Here is a 19463-nt window from a genome sequence, read left to right as displayed (position 1 = left end):
AGTATTTCCGACATGCTCCTATAGTTTTTTATCGAACAGAAAACTTGAAGTCATGTCCTAACATTTACTGCCACTAATATTTGTCTGGTATTTTTAAAAAATGTTAACAATCACATATATATTATCTTACTTAAATTATTTTCTTAAATTGAAAAGGAGAAATTTAAAATCACAAAATTCTGTTGCTATTTTGATGCATAAAACCATCCAAATTTCATAAATTTGAATGGTTTAAAACATCAGAAAATGTACAGATAACTGCTATTACAATAGAAGAAAACATAGTTACATACGTACATACAAAGATAATTGCAATAGAAGAAAACATCTATTACAGAAAAATTATGTTTCTTTTATGAAAAAAGTGATGTATGTTTTAAGAAAAACATCAATTTGTATTCAATTTCTGTGATACCTTTGACTTTTTCTTTATTTTTGATGAAAATTCGAAGTAATTTAGATTCAAAATTAAAAAATAAATATTAAATGACATGATCGAATGTTTTACCAAATTACCTTGGAACTAATCATTTTTTTATCTCTGCTATTGAAAGGAAGAAAATTCAGCAATTTAAACAGGAACCAATTTCAGCACTGATATAATCAAGAAAATATTAATAATCAAATAAATGCACAATAATGTTACTTTTTCAAGAAAAATTTGGCAATTTAAATAGCAACCAATTTCAGCACTGATGCAATCAATGTAATATTAATAATCAAATCAATGCAAAATAATATTTCATATTCAAGAGATTTACTTCATGGCTGATTATTGGCAATACTTCAAGATGAAAATTCCATCACTGAATTAGTACAAATTCAAATTTTAAGTGATTTATAGCAGAATCACTAAATGGTTTTATTAGATAGCTATTGTTATATAGATATGAAACTTATCAAGTGCTTTCCGATTTATATGTTATTGAAGATGAAAATGCCTTAAAAGATAAAAGAAAGGAAATTACATTCCTTTAATTCCCTCAATACAGAGAAGAAGACAATAAAAAAATTTCCAGAAAATAAAGGCAATTTTTTTATTAGATAGCTATTGTTATATAGATATGAAACTTATCAAGTGCTTAAACTTACTTATCAAGTGAAACTTATCAATTCAAGACAACGAATATTTCCATCTTAATAAGAGTAGAAAATTTCTTTAATAAGTCGAATGTCTGTATTTGCACAACTTTTAACTTTTCTAAGAACATTTCTCTCAACAACATTTTTTCTGGCATATAATTTCTTGTTATTTTACTCCGTCTACGGTTTTAATTATTTTGCACATTATATGTCTTTCTGAATTAATAGTGAAAAATATTTCTTTCTTAACTTTCACTTTTATTATCAGTGCCTAATTACAATTCAAAAGAGTTGATGAAAAAAGAACAGAAAGCATTATAAAAATAAGGCAGTAATTAATTCCTTTCATAAAACAATATAAGTGTTTAAAGTTGCTGTTGCAAATACTGATAATTATGAGTACAGTTATATTCTTTCCATGGTGACTTCAAAAGTGATATTAGTGAGTATTATTAAAAAAAGTGAGTGAAGTTATTCCTGATAATGAAATTGCATAATATCTGGCATTTCTTAATCTGTGTTAATGAACCTATTACTTCTGCTTTGTTAAAGGTAACAAACCATTCAAATTCATTTGTTAAAGGTAACCATTGATGATAGATGATTTTTAAATTTTGTTTAAGAATATCTTTTCATATAACAGAAAATTACTTTACTTTTTGATGATTTAAATAACATGTGCCTAATTCACAAACATTTTTTTCCTTGATATCTCTGTAAAGATACAGATATCCTCCGATAATAGTGTGCTAGATTCAATAGTGTTGATCAATTTCATCAAATTTAGAACATTACTGAAAGGAAAGTATTATCTTAACAAATGCGTATAATGAATACTCATCATGTAAAGAATTCACCAGAAATTTATATTTTCCTTTCAAAATGATGAATATATTCCGTTGTAGAAGTTGCAATTGATTAACCTTTAAGTATTTTTTTAAAAACATGAAAACCATTATTATTTTTACATTATTATATCAAAAATTCATCAAAAATTGTTTCATCGAAATAAAAGAGCAATAAATACATGCTTGTGATGAACAATAAATTAACTACAACAATTTGCAATGTATCGTTCAATTGCATTTACTACTGACATATTATTCCACTCATTGATTCAATAAAGAAATGTGATGGAATTATGCTTATTTACACTCATCACAGTCGAATGTCTAAAATTCTGCATCAATAAGCTTATAAAACTACGGCTAATGTATATCACCACGTGCCTTTTTTTGTGAATAAATGCACGGTGCATCGAAAAAACCTGAATTCTTTTGTTCTTGTCATAATTTACAAGTGGGACCTTAATAAGGCCCGACTTCCCTCAAAAAGTCTGTTATGGTAATACTGGATTAATTCCTGACTAGACTAAACTAGGAAGTAGCTGGAAGGCACATACTTGAGAAAAATTGAAAAAATGTCTGATTTTTATGTTTCATTTTAAAAAGTGCGCATGCGCGAAAATAGCTACGCAGGCCATTTTGAGATCAACTGCGGATTTATCAATGTGAATGAAGAAACTGTCTAACAATGATCACATCAAATTGCTAAAGATAAAGATCTTCTTCGATTTATCACATTGTTATTATGTGCAAAGCCCTCTGCTGGACGATTGACCGGTGTGATGTAGGAGGTCTGGTTCGGAACAGCTGTGCCGTCTATGGTGGGAAACCTGAAAAAAAATACATGAATTGCATGATATGATATCCAAATGAATAAAATATTTAAAGAAATATGCAACAAAAATCAGATGTGAATAGATTTTCTTATGACAATGTGCATGGTCTACTTTAAAATATAAAATGGCAGTATAATTGGAAGATTAGTTTCATTTTTCAACAATTCATAAGCAAAAAACTTACTACTAAAAAAATATGTCAACGCTTTGTTAACAATAATTGTTAATTACTCAATAAATATAAATTTTTAAATTATTTTTTTAAACAAATTATATTTTTTCAGTTTTAAAAATCCTAATTTGCTATAAAAACGACAAACTTACGTTTTCCTGTAAAATGTGTCCAATTTCTGAAAAGGGGGGACGCTGTTCCGGGCTTTGTGACCAACACCGCTTGATTAAAGTCTGAAATTAAATACATTTCCTTTGAATTTAAATTTTTTATATAAACATAAAACCCCAGATACTCATAACAAAATTGTGAATTTTACTTGAGATACAAATTAGGACATTAATTTTCTGTTCCAAACAAACAATGAAAATAACTTTAAAGAGTTTTACTAAAAACAATTGCATTCATTTTCTCAAATGCATATCTTTTTTTTTTTTCGAATATTTTTCGTCAAAATGTTTAATACTTTCAGTTTTATACTTTTAAAAAATCATCAAGAGTAAAACTTTTTGTCAGAAGAAAACTAAATGTGGTAATTATATTATAAAATAATGCACAAAATGTTATAACTTTTTCATTGAAGAAAAAAGGGAGATAAGTTTTTGATTTAACTGCAGTTATTTTTTTAAATTTTTAAAAGAATAAAATTTCAGTCATCACAATGAAACTTTTAAATACTTTATCGAAGAAATTTCTCGAATGATCTGTGGGACCAAAACTTTTAGAATAGATTTTCAAAGTTAAATATATCTCTAGGTATAACATTACAGGAAATTTTTTTTCTGGGCTTTTAGGTAAAATATATTATAAATTAAAATTTAAGTCATGATATATGCATTAAGTATAAATCCAAGAAAATGACGGCAAATTTATCGATAATTAAATGATTTTCTCAAACAAATACTTAAAAAAAAGATAAAAGTTAAATTATAATAAAAGAACAAAATCAAATAAATATTAAAAGTAATCCAATAGAAAAGAGACAATACCAAACAGAGAGTTAAATTGAATTTAATTATGCACTTTACTTGCAAGATATATAGCATTATTTTTTTCCTGTAAAATTTGCTAAAAAATTATAAGGTTATATGAAAATAAAAATATTATTTTTTAATAAAGTTTTAAGCAATTTCTGTATAGTTTGCAATAAAAATATCTTTCTCAAGTTAGATTCAAAGTATAGCATAGTTTATTTATAACAGCAGGCTACATATAAAATATGAAGTAATGAGTGGTTTATATTTAATAATAAATTGAATGCAAATAAAAGTTGCATTTACAAGAATATGCAAATTGATAATAACTGGTATAATTCTTGAAGTGCTCTTAGCAGTTTATATTTAGCAGCAAATAAAAAATACAAAATATATGAGAATTCGTAGTTATTGGGAAAAGAATCGAATACAACAGGATTGTAAAAAATGTAGAACTTCCATGGAGGATAAACAAGCCTACCTTTATTTAGCACTTCGTTCTAATTGTCGATTACGAACTCAAAAATAGAAGAAATAAATAAAATTTTTATCTTTCATCACTCATTAAATAATGAAATTCTTTTCTGTTATGGGATTCCCTACCTTTAATCCATTAATGAAACGGAAATTGTGCAAAGGCGCCGATTTTCCCGATGAAACTTGCCAAATGATCGAGTGTGGAGGTTGATCATGAAACGCAAAACGTTCTGCTAATAGTTCGTACAACAAAGACCTATTAAAACAAAATAAAACACAAATATAATGCAACTGACATAAGAATCTTTATAATAATAATTATCATGCAATATTTTAGTTTGAGGATATTTAAAAATGCTTTATCAATAAACTACATTATTTCTATTCATAATATCTGTTTTTCGAAATCATGAGATATACTGCTTATTCCACGCAAATAAATTTGATTCATAGTGATTTTCTAACTTTTTTTCGTCCAACTAATATTGCAGAAAATAATGTTTTAAACAGTTATTCATAGTGAACTCCAATGAATAATATCTCAATCATATATAAATATATATATTGAAAATACAGGCAAAAAGCATGATACGAAAATGTAGGTTAAAACAAAAGCATCATTGATACATTAATATACTCTTTCAAGTGGAATGATATTGTTATGAATATGTAATATTTCTTTCTCTGTGCAATACGTCTTCTGGTAAGAAAGAAAGTATTACAGATAGCTCTAATCGATGCTGGATGTGTACCAGATAAGTGACTTTCGACTTAGATGAAGAACATGGCAACGAAATTGGCAACTTTAATGATGAGTCTTACTGATCCCGAATATTCGAGAATCTTGGTGGTATTATTAGATCTTGAATTTCGGCTGTCTTTCTGGAGGCTTCTTTGTCCATTAACAAAAAAAAAGCGAAAAAAAATGAGCAGAGTCAAATGAATTAAGCTCAAATGAATAGTTGAATGAATTCTCTTTAAGCGCTTTCTGGTGTTATGGTTGCTTATTACTGATTTACTATTTGATGCAGCTGGTTATTGCAAGTGCTGTTTTGTGTATGTATGTCCATTTTACATTGTTTGCATATCGCTATTATAAATTCATCTATGTAGAATAAACCATCTTTATTCGCTATTCAATATATTTTACTCTTTTCACCATACATGCACACTCACTGGATTTTAGTATTTTCGTAAAAATATGTACACATATCCACACTGAGTGAAATGATTCATTTTCTTCGTTTGCAAAAAGGAAATGGAGAATTTTTGTCATCATTCTTAATACGTCTAATAAAAAAATTTTAAAAATATTGAAATGAATTTTCTGAGCACATATCTTAATACTGAGAGACAAATTCTAAAACTATAACCACGCATCTATTATTAGAGTAAGATGAAGTATTCGTCACAATCTGTGGTATCTTAAAATAAGTCAAAATAAGATGTAACGAAACAGTTGCGATCAGAGGAGTAAAAAAGAGTTATAGCATCTCATAACTCACCCAAAGGCATATAAATCAGATTCTTGAGTATAGGCATTTGTGGTGTAAATTCGTGGAGGATCTATCTGCAAGGAAGACATCAGCTCCGGACTTATGTAGCTCAGATGGCCTCGGGGAATACAGCCGTAGTCACCCCTGAAAGAAAGATCGTACTATAATAAAATTTCTGAAATACAATCAACCCTCTTATAACATGCTGATCTAATAACATAGTGTTCCATTACTGCAAATCAGCAATAGCATGCCACAACTTAATAAATCTATATATCGTGGATATAACATGCTTTTCCTCTTCGTTGCTTTCCATCGTAATATGGGTGTTCTTTCCACTTCGCTTGGTTTCGATATGACATGGCTGGAACAATCTTTTAAAATGAGGAATAAACAAATTACCCAACATTATCAGTCGATTTTTTCTTTAAATAACAGTGCTGCCTAAATGACAGAAAAATAAATAATTCTATAAAATTTTATATGTTCAGGATTGGATTAGACTGACAAATTGTAGTTTAAATTAATAAAAGTTAAATCATGTGATATTTTTACTTAGAAATAAATTATTGGATTAATTTAAGTTTTAAACAGATTTTTCAGAAAAGATGAAATGAAATTCCTAAGTTCAAAATCTAGTTTGCCCTTCCTGCTGTTTATCAAGCAATTTCCGGGGGTTGACAATCAGTCCATTTTCTATTGCATCCCACATTTTTCGCAGTTTAAAGTGTTTATTTTAACGATTAAAGATTTTTATTATATTATCATTGTGTAATATATAGTATCAGTTCGCTTTGTTTGAAAAATATTTGAACTTATTCGCAAACATCGCATATAAATAGTGATTTTAAAGAATTACGCAGTCAGAGGGTTAATTTCAGAAAGTACATATTAAATCTATCTGCTTTAAAATAATTCTTTCTGTTTTGTACTACAAAGGAGTATAATTAGTACAAATCAAATTAAATATACTCAAATGGCTGACTCAAATCAAGTAGATAATATAAACTCTTTGATATAAAGATATCAATCCCAAAAGCATTAGACATCAGATAAAAACAGCTCACACATTTTTAAATAAATCTGTGAAATACAAATTTATCTAAAAACAAATAGAAAAATTAAAAAAGATAAAGAGGGTTTTAAAATGCCAATAGTTTTAGCATATGCAGAAAAATTTAATTTGTGCTTAACGAAATACTTATTAAAATTACTGAACTTGGTTTAATGACTAAATAAAAAAAAAATAATTTCAAAATATGTAAACTAAATTTTCAATTTAGAGTTTCAGAATAGTTCATATGTAAATTTCCCGCATTCATAAACGCTAAATTTATATCCTCATAAAAAAATTCTGATAATAACTGATATATTTTATGTAGGAATAAACATATAAAGCAAAATTATGTGAAACATCTTATATGAAACGTTTAGTATTTTGAATTGTTATATTTCTTATTTTAAATTCACATATTTTAGTTTCTGTAAAAGAATAAAAGCAAAGATTAATGATAAAAAAATAACAGGATTAAATACCTATCTAATTGCTGATCCGCCATACCATGGTCCATAATGCAGACTTTTACTCGACATTCCAAGATAATATTCTTAGAATTTAGTTTCTTGTGTACGATATCCTTGGCGTGTAGATACCCCATACCCTACAAAAAAAATTTAAAAAATTAATATTAATGATACTGTCTCCGCATCGGTGGAATTCCAATACAACAAAAATTCTTTCCTCCAAAGAATACACCATTTTCAAATTTTTACTACAGAATCTGCTGTTCAACTCTCTATTGCTCATCCAATCACAGAACATTTTTTTCAGAGTCGAAACAGTATACCCATTTGAGGCTGCGTATTTTGATGTTTTGCACGAGGAAAAACCGATAAAAAGTACTTTCAGCGCCATCTATAGACAACTTTTTGAACTAAACACAAAAGCAGAAAATTGTATGCCCTATCACATGTATTTGCTGCAAGAATTGTCTTTTTAACCTTAACCGTTCTCCTGTTATGCATCTTTGAAAGTTACCAGTCTAATTCAGAACACTCTATATGATTGAAACTTCCAGATAAAAAATACAGATGTTTATTTATTTATTTTGGTTATGCATTATTTTGGCACTTTATAATGTCTTTTTTATAATATTAACAATAATAAAAAAAAAACTCCAAATAAAATTTATAACGTATTCAATTATTTTAAATTACCATCAAAATACTGACTGTTCTGAAAATCTGATTTAGGTATATTTATTGCTGATCATATCATTATTCTAAAATTTTGAATTCCTTGTAATCAATCGGTGATAATTTATCGAGAACTGTCTTAATTTATTCATGCTATTTTTTAATAAATGCTTTTATCAAATGATTACTACTTAGAATGCTGCCGAATGATGCATTTGTAAAAATAAGGATTTAATTACTTCACGTATATTTTAGTGTTTCCTGCTCATTTCTACTAAAATTGTCATAGGGAATAAATGATTCGAATATTTTAAAGTCCCAAAAAGAAGTTTATACTTCAATGTTCCTTGAAATTATCTAAAATTATATTTTTTTTTAAATATTGCTTTTTAAATACACTTTGCTATTTTTCCCTTCAGGGGCGTTTCTGTAAGAATTTAAGGAAGGAAAAACATACATAAAATATAATCACCTGAGATATTTGGCGAGCTATGTTGTGTTTAGAATGGAAAGGCAATCTGTGTCTTTTTAGATGCAGGTACTCGTATAGCGTAGGCCCTTTTCTCATGCTGCAAAACAAAGAAAGATGCTTTTTAAAAAATGATATTTATATCTTATCTGAAATATTAAGATTAAACTTGGCATCAATAAATATGTGAGGTTTTCGAATATAAATTCATTTAATACAAAGAAATCTAATACAGACATCTTTTAAATGTTACTAATTAGAATTGTAATTTTCAATCAAATAACTTATTTTTAGATAGATGTCCGTTTAAACCTTTAACCAATTGTTTCTTTCTGTTATCTTATCAGATAATACAGCATTTCTAAGAATATGTCTCATTTCGACTCAATCAAGGATTATTTGAGCATTGGAGATGTCTATGAATAACAAGAAATTTTAGTATCGAATTATAACATTTATGAATCTCTTAATTTTATTATATAATGTTTTTTTAAAAAACAACAATTCGATCTTTGAATTATGTTCTTGTATGGCGATTAGTCCTCTCATTCTAAAGGGCTTGATATATATGAGAAGACTACTTAATCTGATGACCATTAAGTAAATACATGCTCCGAAATCCTATGAGAATTCTCTTAGAATCTCTTAGTACCTCAAACCCATCTAGGTGAGCATCTGTAACGAATAAAGCAAGGGGCCTTAGAACCTATCACCTTTAACGGAAAGTGCAGATATATTCAGGCAGTATAGTGCAATTCAGTGCAGTATATTCAGGCATCTAGGGCTCCCACCATAGATTCGTTTAATGGACATTTAAGACATTTCAGTAATGACTGAATTAAGAAAATGGGGAATTATGTAACAGAAATTTTGAATAAATTTTCCATTTATTTTTATTTTATTTTATTTTTTGGATTTCCTATAATTAATTGGAATTAGAATTTATTTGAATCATATTTCTATAGAAAAAAATTTCTTAGAATTTTTCTTGTCTCTGAATATTTGAATCATTGAATTGCCTTTTCTTGTTACTGACCTCGTGATGACCGCCAGTCTCTGAGGTTCAATACATGCGCCCATAAATAGGACAATATTTTCATGCCGGATCATCCCCATTTGTGCCACCTCGTCCAGAAACTGGTTAAATTCTTGGCTGCAGCTTTGACGAATGGTGTAAATCAATACTTCTCCATACCACCGACCCCTAGTAGTATGTAAGAGAAATACTCAATAATAAGTAAATGAAGATTAGGTTGTATAAATAAACATAAACTTTTAAAACTGTTTGAAGGATAATTATTAATCTGTCATGTCAATTGCATCACTCAAATCAAAATGATAGTAATAAATTTTACCATAGCATCAACTATTCGATCAGTACATATACCCAATGGTTAATTTATGCATTTTGAGTAATGTAAAGGTTTCGTAATTTAATTTAGATAAAGTGTATGTGGTTTGATAAATATAATATAAACACTTTACAAGTTTCACAGGTGACTAAAATAATAGAATAATTCATTTTTAAGGAAGACAACATTAGAATTCGTTTCTGTGTTGCATCACTCAAATCAAAATGATAGTAATAAATTTTACCATAGCATCAACTATTCGATCAGTACATATACCCAATGGTTAATTTATGCATTTTGAGTAATGTAAAGGTTTCGTAATTTAATTTAGATAAAGTGTATGTGGTTTGATAAATATAATATAAACACTTTACAAGTTTCACAGGTGACTAAAATAATAGAATAATTCATTTTTAAGGAAGACAACATTAGAATTCGTTTCTGTAAAATTCCGTGAAAAAAATCTTTTGATTTGAAAGCCTATATTTTATTTTGTTATTTTCATAGATATTATAGAAGTTATATTTTCTTTAAAGTTAAGCTAATCTTTTAATTGCTAACTTAATATTATGAACATAAAAAGGTTAATCATTATCAAGTTTCAAAGATAATACTTCAAACAATAAATAAATTATTTAGAAGTATGATTTTTATAGCATCTCATTAAACAGTAATTTATTGGTTTTTTTTTTTATTTAAGTGCTCTGTATCATTATACAAGATCTATTTTTTTTCATATTATTGAAGAATATTAATATAATTATATATAAAAGATTTATTAGTAAGTAATTAAGAGTAATATAACAAGTTTGGGATTTAACAGGGTTAGGATTTTTCTTATTTTATTCAGTATTATACTAAGAAAGCATTTTGATAGATTATTTCGTCCCTGCAATATTATAATAATATGTATTATCTTACTTTGACTCTTTAATTTTTTCTCTTTTCTTTATGCAACCAAAGCAAATTGCTTACATATTGTAATTGTAGTAATCGAAATAATTTTCTGATTAAAATATCCAATCAAATTAGTATTCTTTGATTTTTTGCAATTTTAAAGCATAATTCAAATTCGAAAAAAGTACGATTTTTAGCCTCACATTGTACTGGATTTTGTTAATTGATATTATTAGGAAATAGTTAATTAAAAAATGCATAAATGTTATACGGATAAAATTCAAGCGGAATAGCAAATATTTGTAATCCCATAAGAAGTTGTAGGTAAATAAGAATTTTTTATATGAATGAAGAAATTTTATTGGGAAATAAAGAGAACGGATTTAAATATCATTAACCAATCTGTTCTGAACTGAAAAATGGGTAATCATGGGTAATGGTCTATCATGTTCCAATTATCAATTTTAGCAGATAATTCTTCTCCATTGGAAAAGGATTTACATAATAAATATATAAAGCAGTGATTCAGAATTATATCAATTAAACTTATATATGCATAGCAGTATAAGCGTATTAGAATTAAAATATTATAGAATATCTTTTGAATGATTTTCTAATATTTAAAAAATAGCAGATTATTAAACCTGAAAGTTTCAAATGCAATAAATTTGATTATTTACTTGTATATATCCCCTTTACGACCGTGCCGAATTCTTTCTCTGAATTCTATATCACCAAATGGAATGTACCATTCCTTCAAAGATTCTTCACCACTTTGAGAATCACTTCGGAAATCACTGAAATAAAAAGGTTTCAAAAAATAAAATATGAATTAAAAATTTCTCTTTTTTCTAATTTTTAATATCATTTCAATTAATTTTCCAACTTAAAACTTCATAACATTCACCATCAGTTTTTAAATTATTTTTGGCAAATATTTGAAGTACACACAGGGTGTCCAATTTAATCATGACTTAATATATCGATTTGATTGTTAAACGTAGGCATTTATTTTCAGTTAAAAAAAGTTCCTAATTGATGCTAAGATTTATATTTTATGTTATTTGTTCCAATAAACGAACTACTGAAAAAATGTATCTCTATTTAATGCAAACATCTCTATTTTAATGCAGTTCCGGAATCTATTCAGTAAAATATTCTTGCTATAAACTTTCAAAAGAAAAGTTCTTCTTTTCAGGTAGCAAAACAACCAAAGCATTGAATTTCTTTATTTAAGGCCAATAGACGAATGTTTCGAGTAAATGCATTACACTGATATTTTCATCTCTCTCAAGGTACTCATTGGAATGGTCTAAATTTGCCTTAAATAGAATTCTGTATTTGTAATTTTGCCTTAATTCGAAGCTCTGTAATTCGGTCGACATTACTTGATGAGGAATAGAAAATTTTCCATTTCTTTCTTTGAACGTTTTCTTAACTAAACATGACTATTAGTATAGAAGTATTCCAAAAATTTAACCACCGCACTCTTTTCTGTAATTTATATATTGATAGGAATACATACATAATTTTTCGTGTCATTTAGAACATTTTTCGGATCGGAAATATGTGCAAATTTCTAATGGTTTCGAAGTTAGCTATTAGCCTTCGATTAGATTATTTTAAGTTTAAAAGTTGTTTCATTGCTTAAAAAGTTATAAGTGGAGATGAAAATAAATTCTGCCAACATCCTAAAAATGAAAATAGCCACATAAAAATTTTCATATATTTAATTAAAAAAACGAATTAATTTATAGTTTTGTGCAACATAAAATATTTGTTATTTTATAATCATAAAAATGTTTTTGCATTTCAAATGTCTAATAGTTGTAAATTCCTATTTGTACACAATATCTTCATTTTATTGAAAGATCACAGTTACAAATTATAGACGCTTTTAAAAGTTTATCCTAATTAAAAATGAATTTCGAAAATTCCTGAAAATTATATCCTTGAATTTCATTAAAAAATTTCTATTATTTGAATTAATGTTGCTGTTATATATATATTGCCGTAATGATATATATATTGATGTCATATATATTACCTTAAAGTAAAGCAATTTTCATCAGCTTCTTCTATACAATCTGCTTCAGCTTCTTCGTCTACAATCTCTTCTAAAATACAAAAAAAATTGTTCAGAAATATGAAATTTAATAATACAATATCGTTTAAATTGATACAACTGTGATACTTAGAACAAAAAAAAAGATCTAGAAATTACAAATCAGTAGATAGCTTAATATCTTTTAATATTTCTTTTTCGTGCCTTAATGACACATTTTAATTTTTAAAGAAAAAATTAGCTTCCAAGCATTCTTTATAAAACCTATGCTTGACGAGTTGAACTAAATGAATTGGGATTAGACATAACACACATAGAGACAGAAATTGATCGCTTACCTAAGATGGTTCCTGCTTTTCCAGCAGGTGGCCAGGTGGCACAAAGACTCTCATTCTGTGCTTCTCTGCTTTCTACACTCAGAGTTTTGGCCTTCGACAAACATGGTGGTCTTGCAAAAGTTAGAGTAGTTGCCTTAGATTCAAGAACATTTCTCTGGTGTCCAAACAAGGAATTTTTGTTTCCAGCCAACCAACTCGCTTCGTTAAGCTTCATTGATGGCTTAGGCGAAACCGTAACATGTTTGGGATATTCATTCAATGTTTTGTGCTCCAAAGGCTTTTTCACTGTCACAGAGGGACTACAATTTGCTATTATCGAAGATTTTATCACATCTCTCTCCCTGTGGTACAAAAAGAGCAAATAATTTAATATGATATTTTTATGGGATTGTTAAATTCAGTAACTTAATTAATACAAAGAAAATTAAGAACAGAAGTCTAAAACTATTATTATTGAACTTTCGTATGCTTTATAAATGAAAATTTAGTTAATTACACACATGCTTCAATTATATATACAATGAGTAGTAAATTTAATACAATCAATCATCAGTTGATCAATGCATTTTGTACAGGTTTAGTTTAGTCTAGTTACATTAATGTCCCTTTTAAAGCAACACTAGGGCTATTTTGGGGCGGAACTCGTAATTATGAACAGAGTTCAGATGACGAGAATGAATCTTGAGCTGAGCTGGTACACCCCTCTCCAAGCTTCCATATTATGCCAGGCGGATTTAATGTGCACCAAATCCGCTTACACGACTCTTCGTCGGTAGAATCTGGTCCCAAGCCTGAAACACCTCCGGTTCCGAAGCTGAGACTTTACCATCAGGCCAATGCGGCCTTCATTTACATAGGAATAATAAATAATGCCTTCATTATAGAGTCATTAAAGAATAGAAATTTTAGTAATAGAAACTAATCTAGTGTAATTTAATTGCATGAACTTTTAGTAATTTAAAAGCTTTCGTTATCTAACGCAATATTAGATCAATAAAAACAGTAATAAGATCAAAAATATATACTCGCCATTTTATGGATGCCTGCTTAACCAATTTGTCCCTCCTCGAGCGAACGCTCTCTATGTCTGGTGTGCTCGCCGGTGACATGAACGAACTCCCGCTGTATGATGAAACACTGCTCCGGGGTGACATGATATCACTGCCACCTTCGTTGGCTTGCTGTTTGTAGACCACACGTGTCTTGAATTGCTGATTATTGATATGAGCTTCGTGATTTGTCCGCAAAAGATACTGTTGTTGCTGGTATTGGCTGTAATAGCCAGGAGGAACCACCTGCCTAAATACGAAAGAAGAATAAAATTATTTGATGCATGGACATATAATTTATTAGAAAAAAATAGGCTGAAATGGCAATTAATTGATTGCTTGTTGGGAATTGGTTAGTTGGTTAAACTTACCTAGTGAACACATTACAAAATTAGTAATGTCATGTTGTTCTCGTAGAGTTTGCCTAATAATTTCTTTCAGATTTTGTAATGACATATATTTTTCTGATGTTAAATTTTAAAAATTAAAGTAAAAGGAAATACCAAAAAGGGATTTTAAGGTGATAATAAGCAGAATAAATGTTTTCTTCGAGTCACTGAGTGATAAGCCGTAAGATCTCTTTCAACCGACCTTGAAGATATCAAATTGTTTGTAACCATTTTTGCAATAAGTATAGCCATCACGCATTGAGTGATATTATAGGACAAGCGAGTGAATTTACAAAGTAGAGCGGAAAAATAATTTCTTGTGAGAAATAAAATTCTAATAATTTAAAGGTATCGAATTTATATCACTTCGTATGCAGAATAAAAATAATTCGAAGTGATTCAACAAAATAATTATTTTAAAAATATAGTTATATTTTATTTATTTTCATTGATCATTATTATCCATAATCGGGAATAATAAATAATCGCTGCTGTTAATCTCTTTGTCAGCACAGAATACTTTAAATTATTATTTGTTTTACTGCTGTAATTTTTAACCGCATTTATGTTGAATTTTGAAAAGATTTTTTTTATGAAGCCTAAAATTCCATATAAATATTAGCGGTTTTAATCTTGATCAAAATAATATGGCTGATTTTTTTATTAGTTGTTAATTCGCTTTAATTTTATTCGATCAGTATGAAAGTAAATACTCGATGTGTTGCTTTATTTATTGTTTTCAGTAAACTATCAATCGTTATTCTTTTTTCTCTTTTCAAAATTATAAGGAAATAAATATGAACTTTATTTATCCTCAGATCCATATAAATCATGAAAGGCAGTTTAATTGTCGGTTTTGTTAGAGGGATAATCTACTTTGTAAAACATTATGCTTAATTCTAAGACCAGTATGTTCTTCTCATTTGACTATGTTTCAAAATTTTAAAGTAAAAAAAACTCGCACCGGCATGAACGATATAATAAAATTATAACAATAAAAAGAAAGAATAAAATGTATTTTTAAGTATTATTTTTATTTAAATTTACGCAAGATTTGGTACTTATTTAATTAACATAGTCATTATTTACCATTTTTAATCGCCTTTAGGAGAAATTTCAAAAATTTTATTTTGCTTGCGCAGAATCTTAAAATACCTAAAAAAAAATATTTTCGGTACACATTAGTATTAGTATTTTGTTCAATCGTAGTGACACTGGAAAACTTAAAAATTGATTATACTGCAGAAATGTTGTGAATTTATTATGCTAAGTTATTTATTTACTTGCTACCTTGATTTTAGACCCAATCTAGATAATTGTAAAATCAGAATTCAAGATTTTCTAGATTCCTATTTAATGTTTAGAAGCAGTTTGTGTGAAAAAAGAAATAAACTGTAATAAATGTAGAAACTAGCGAATCCTGTTTTGGAAGAATTTTAAAAAATCTGAAAAATCTCTGTATTCGAGCTTGTTTAGTTTATATTCACGTCTTCAAATTTCGTTTAACTAGCATTTGGTGTTAATTAAAGGCATTTTTCCACTTCTTTAAATATTATTGATATTGTTTAAAATTCATGAAAAAAAAGAAAACAATGATTCCTCTTCTATGCTGCACGTTCACCCAAATAACTTACTTTTGGTAGTTCTTGATGAGCGTCTTCAGCTTCTTCTTGGTCTGTTTGTCTTCTATATGCAAGCCAAACTTTCCCTTGATGTGCTTCTCTGCCGAGGTCTTGCCCATCATCTCCCTAGTTCTCTTTCTGTGTGAGAGCCACTGGACTATTTTCAAAAGCCCCGCCATGGCAACACTCGGACTAGGATGGCGCAACTCATTCTGGTAGGCTTCCTCTGCATCACACGAAGATGGAGAATCTGTGTGGCGGCGCTGCCTGCTCAGCCAATATTCGCGGGGACTCGCTGGTGATCGGTAACCTTCGCATTCAGCTTCAAAAAATAAATAAATAAATAATATATAAATCATTATACTAATAAGGAAGTCAATTCATGCTCACACGATGCTCGCCAAATGCGCCAACGTAAATTTTAATTTCGGATGACATTGCGCGTCATGAATGAAAAAAAGAATATGACGTCACAATATAACGTAAGACAATATATTTTTTTTTTCATGTTAGATGACATAAGCAGTCGCTGTTACCAAGGTAACGTAATATCATTTAAATTGTCTTTATGCAAAAAAGGGAAATAACTGTCATGCGTTTTTTAATAATTTTGACTCTAAAAAATTTCATGCTATTAATAATAAATAGCTGTTTTCTCAGAATAAAGTTCGTAGATTTTGTTACTCGACACTTAATTAATATGCTTTAAATAATCACAAGAATGATATATAACTAAATCATACATTCGATTTTTTTTGTATACTATGCATTTTAATTAAATTAATTTCTGCGTCTTCTAAATTAAAAATATACCTCTTTTCGAAATACTTTAGATAAAAAAAATAATAAATAAGATAGAATAGGGGCATACCTGATGTTTAAATAACGAATTTGTTCTTTCATGATTTATAATTAAATCGATCCGTAAGTTAAATTCCAGTATATAGAAAAAGAAAATAATATGAGAAAGTTTTCAAGTTTACATACTCGTTTCCTGCAAAATTAAATTATTTAATTATTAAATGAAATATGATAAAATACATAACAATTTCATTCAAAATATTTGTCAAATTTTAGGAAATAGATAGTAAAGGAAATAAATTGTTTGTATTTCCATCCAACAACAATAAAACAAATATTTCCATCCAGCTACACTCAAAATTTGCAGATAATTTTTTTTCTCAAAAATAAAAAATTAATAAAAAAAATTTAATCAACTCGGAATGTCTATCCGATGTGATTTGCAGTAGTTAAAGTAAAGAGTGAAAACAATAATATTTCATGCAAGAATATTAATTGACTTTTGTTTTGTAAATGGCTAGCTGGCCAGTGTTTTTCCATTTCAAACACGACCTCTGAGCTGACGGGAAAAAAATATATTTCGGAAGTTAATTTCGAAGAAGGAAATCACTTTCGATAATTATAAAATCACATTTCCGCAAGAGTTAATTTATTCTTGTAATTTTTTCGTTCCGGGACATTTTGATTTACTACAAATTAAATCATTCTTTATAATCATATTTTCATGCAAAGTAAACAGGGGGAAAAATAGGTTACGTGAAAGAGTTTGTCTGAAATGTGCACTCTGCTTATAATAGTTTAGGAAATTTCTTCTATATAGTTTAGTAGAGGGTTTTCTTACAGAATTAATTAATTTGTTTAATTGCAGTAGGAAACATGAAGGAAAGATTTTCTGTTAATTGCCATTAATAAAACTTTTTGACATGCAAATGTCGATCTCAGCCTTAATATAATTTTTATATTTCCGCAAACGTCTTTTTCTTGTTTGAGTGGAAATGAAAGGGGTCTAATTTTAATTATATATTATTTATTTTCAAGAATTTAATGAATTTTTTTACTGAGAGAAACTTTTGCAAGAGTTAACTTTTAAGGGTTTCTAATGCACAAAAATGATGTTGTGCAATATTTTTTAATTTTGTTTTTAAGTAAATTCCTAGCAATGTTTGAAAAGTACATTAATATTATTAGTTTTAAAAAATTTAAATAATCATCTTCAAATTCATAAATTATGAGTTTTAATGGAAATGGATCGAAAAAAAATCAATTCACAATTATTATCAATAAATGATAATTGATTATAAATTATTAATGAATTCAAATTAAAAAATATTAAAGTTGAAATAAATTATTCTTAATATATAATTTGGTCATTTACCTGCTTTCATAATTGGAAATCCTATTGGTATATCTGGTACACTCGACTTACAACTCTGGTTCGCGTGGAACAAACAATGCTTGTGAGTTAACTCTCTGAAAAAAATTCAAATATGATTTTTCAATAAAACATTCCTTTAAATTGTCATTCACAAAGCATAAATCTTGCATCTGAATACAATTATACATTTATGTCTGTCTATTGCCAATATTTATAAATGATACATATATCAGTTGTAGGATATTATGGAATTTTCACTTTTGATTATACAATAAACGAAAATGATGGACGAATTTTGATTAATAAAATTCAAAAATGCAAATAAAAAATCAAATAATATGTGTTATAATTATTACTTATATTATAAGAATGTTATTCTGTAATATGCAATCATTTTACATGTTCCTTACATTCTACATAGAAGCTGTTGAAATAAAAAATATAAGTAAAAAGCTGAAGAATTTCGTCTCATACAAATTTTAGATTATTAAAATAAAGAGAAATATTAACATTAATAGTTTCCCTTAAATATAAAACTCAGAAAATGAAAGTAATTTTTTTTAATTCACAAGAATGATATTCCACGAAAACATGCAGAATTCCTTGCAACATTGAGCTATTAATGAATATAATCATTAATCAAATAAATAAAATTTTAATGGATAAAAACAAATTTTTATTGTTATAATTTCTTGATTATTGTTATAATTTTTTAATATAACAATAAATTTTTATTGTTATAATAATGGGTAAATATAAAATTATAAATATTTAAGAAATCAAAATCGGTTTAATTAACTCATTTTAAATATTTTATTATTAAAATTTCAGAAACATTTGTTCTAATTCAAAAGTATGTTATGAATATTTTTATATTTAATTGAATTATAAATATTTTTATTTTCAGTTCGATTATTTTAAAAATAAACCCCTATAATATATATAAACTTTAATAGCACTATTTCATAGGAAGAATAAAATAGATATATACTGATTAACAATTCTCAAAAACATGTGAAATTTGAAT

The 19463-nt window shown here is 27.5% G+C and overlaps 1 protein-coding gene across 1 annotated transcript in view; it reads right to left on the bottom strand.

Moving 5' to 3' along the window:
* Positions 1 to 412: 412 nt before the first annotated feature.
* Positions 413 to 19463, bottom strand: part of LOC129966270 (kinase suppressor of Ras 1-like) — a 35326-nt gene continuing 16275 nt past the window's right edge. Inside the window, exons 3-15 of the mRNA XM_056080685.1 lie at positions 18437 to 18531; positions 16273 to 16582; positions 14230 to 14499; positions 13201 to 13541; positions 12845 to 12914; positions 11478 to 11594; positions 9585 to 9752; positions 8552 to 8648; positions 7420 to 7544; positions 5893 to 6027; positions 4514 to 4643; positions 3089 to 3169; positions 413 to 2758 (exon numbers count right to left, since the gene is read on the bottom strand). Coding sequence (XP_055936660.1) covers positions 2672 to 2758; positions 3089 to 3169; positions 4514 to 4643; positions 5893 to 6027; positions 7420 to 7544; positions 8552 to 8648; positions 9585 to 9752; positions 11478 to 11594; positions 12845 to 12914; positions 13201 to 13541; positions 14230 to 14499; positions 16273 to 16582; positions 18437 to 18531 — 2026 coding nt within the window. The 3' untranslated portion in view covers positions 413 to 2671. The remainder of the gene's footprint in view (positions 2759 to 3088; positions 3170 to 4513; positions 4644 to 5892; positions 6028 to 7419; positions 7545 to 8551; positions 8649 to 9584; positions 9753 to 11477; positions 11595 to 12844; positions 12915 to 13200; positions 13542 to 14229; positions 14500 to 16272; positions 16583 to 18436; positions 18532 to 19463) is intronic.

This window comes from Argiope bruennichi, chromosome 4 (genome assembly GCF_947563725.1).
Source record: "Argiope bruennichi chromosome 4, qqArgBrue1.1, whole genome shotgun sequence".
In the NCBI taxonomy this organism is placed as follows: Eukaryota; Metazoa; Arthropoda; class Arachnida; order Araneae; family Araneidae; genus Argiope; species Argiope bruennichi.
Note: the sequence above shows the minus strand (reverse complement) of the source record. Positions and strands in the feature narration are given on the sequence as shown.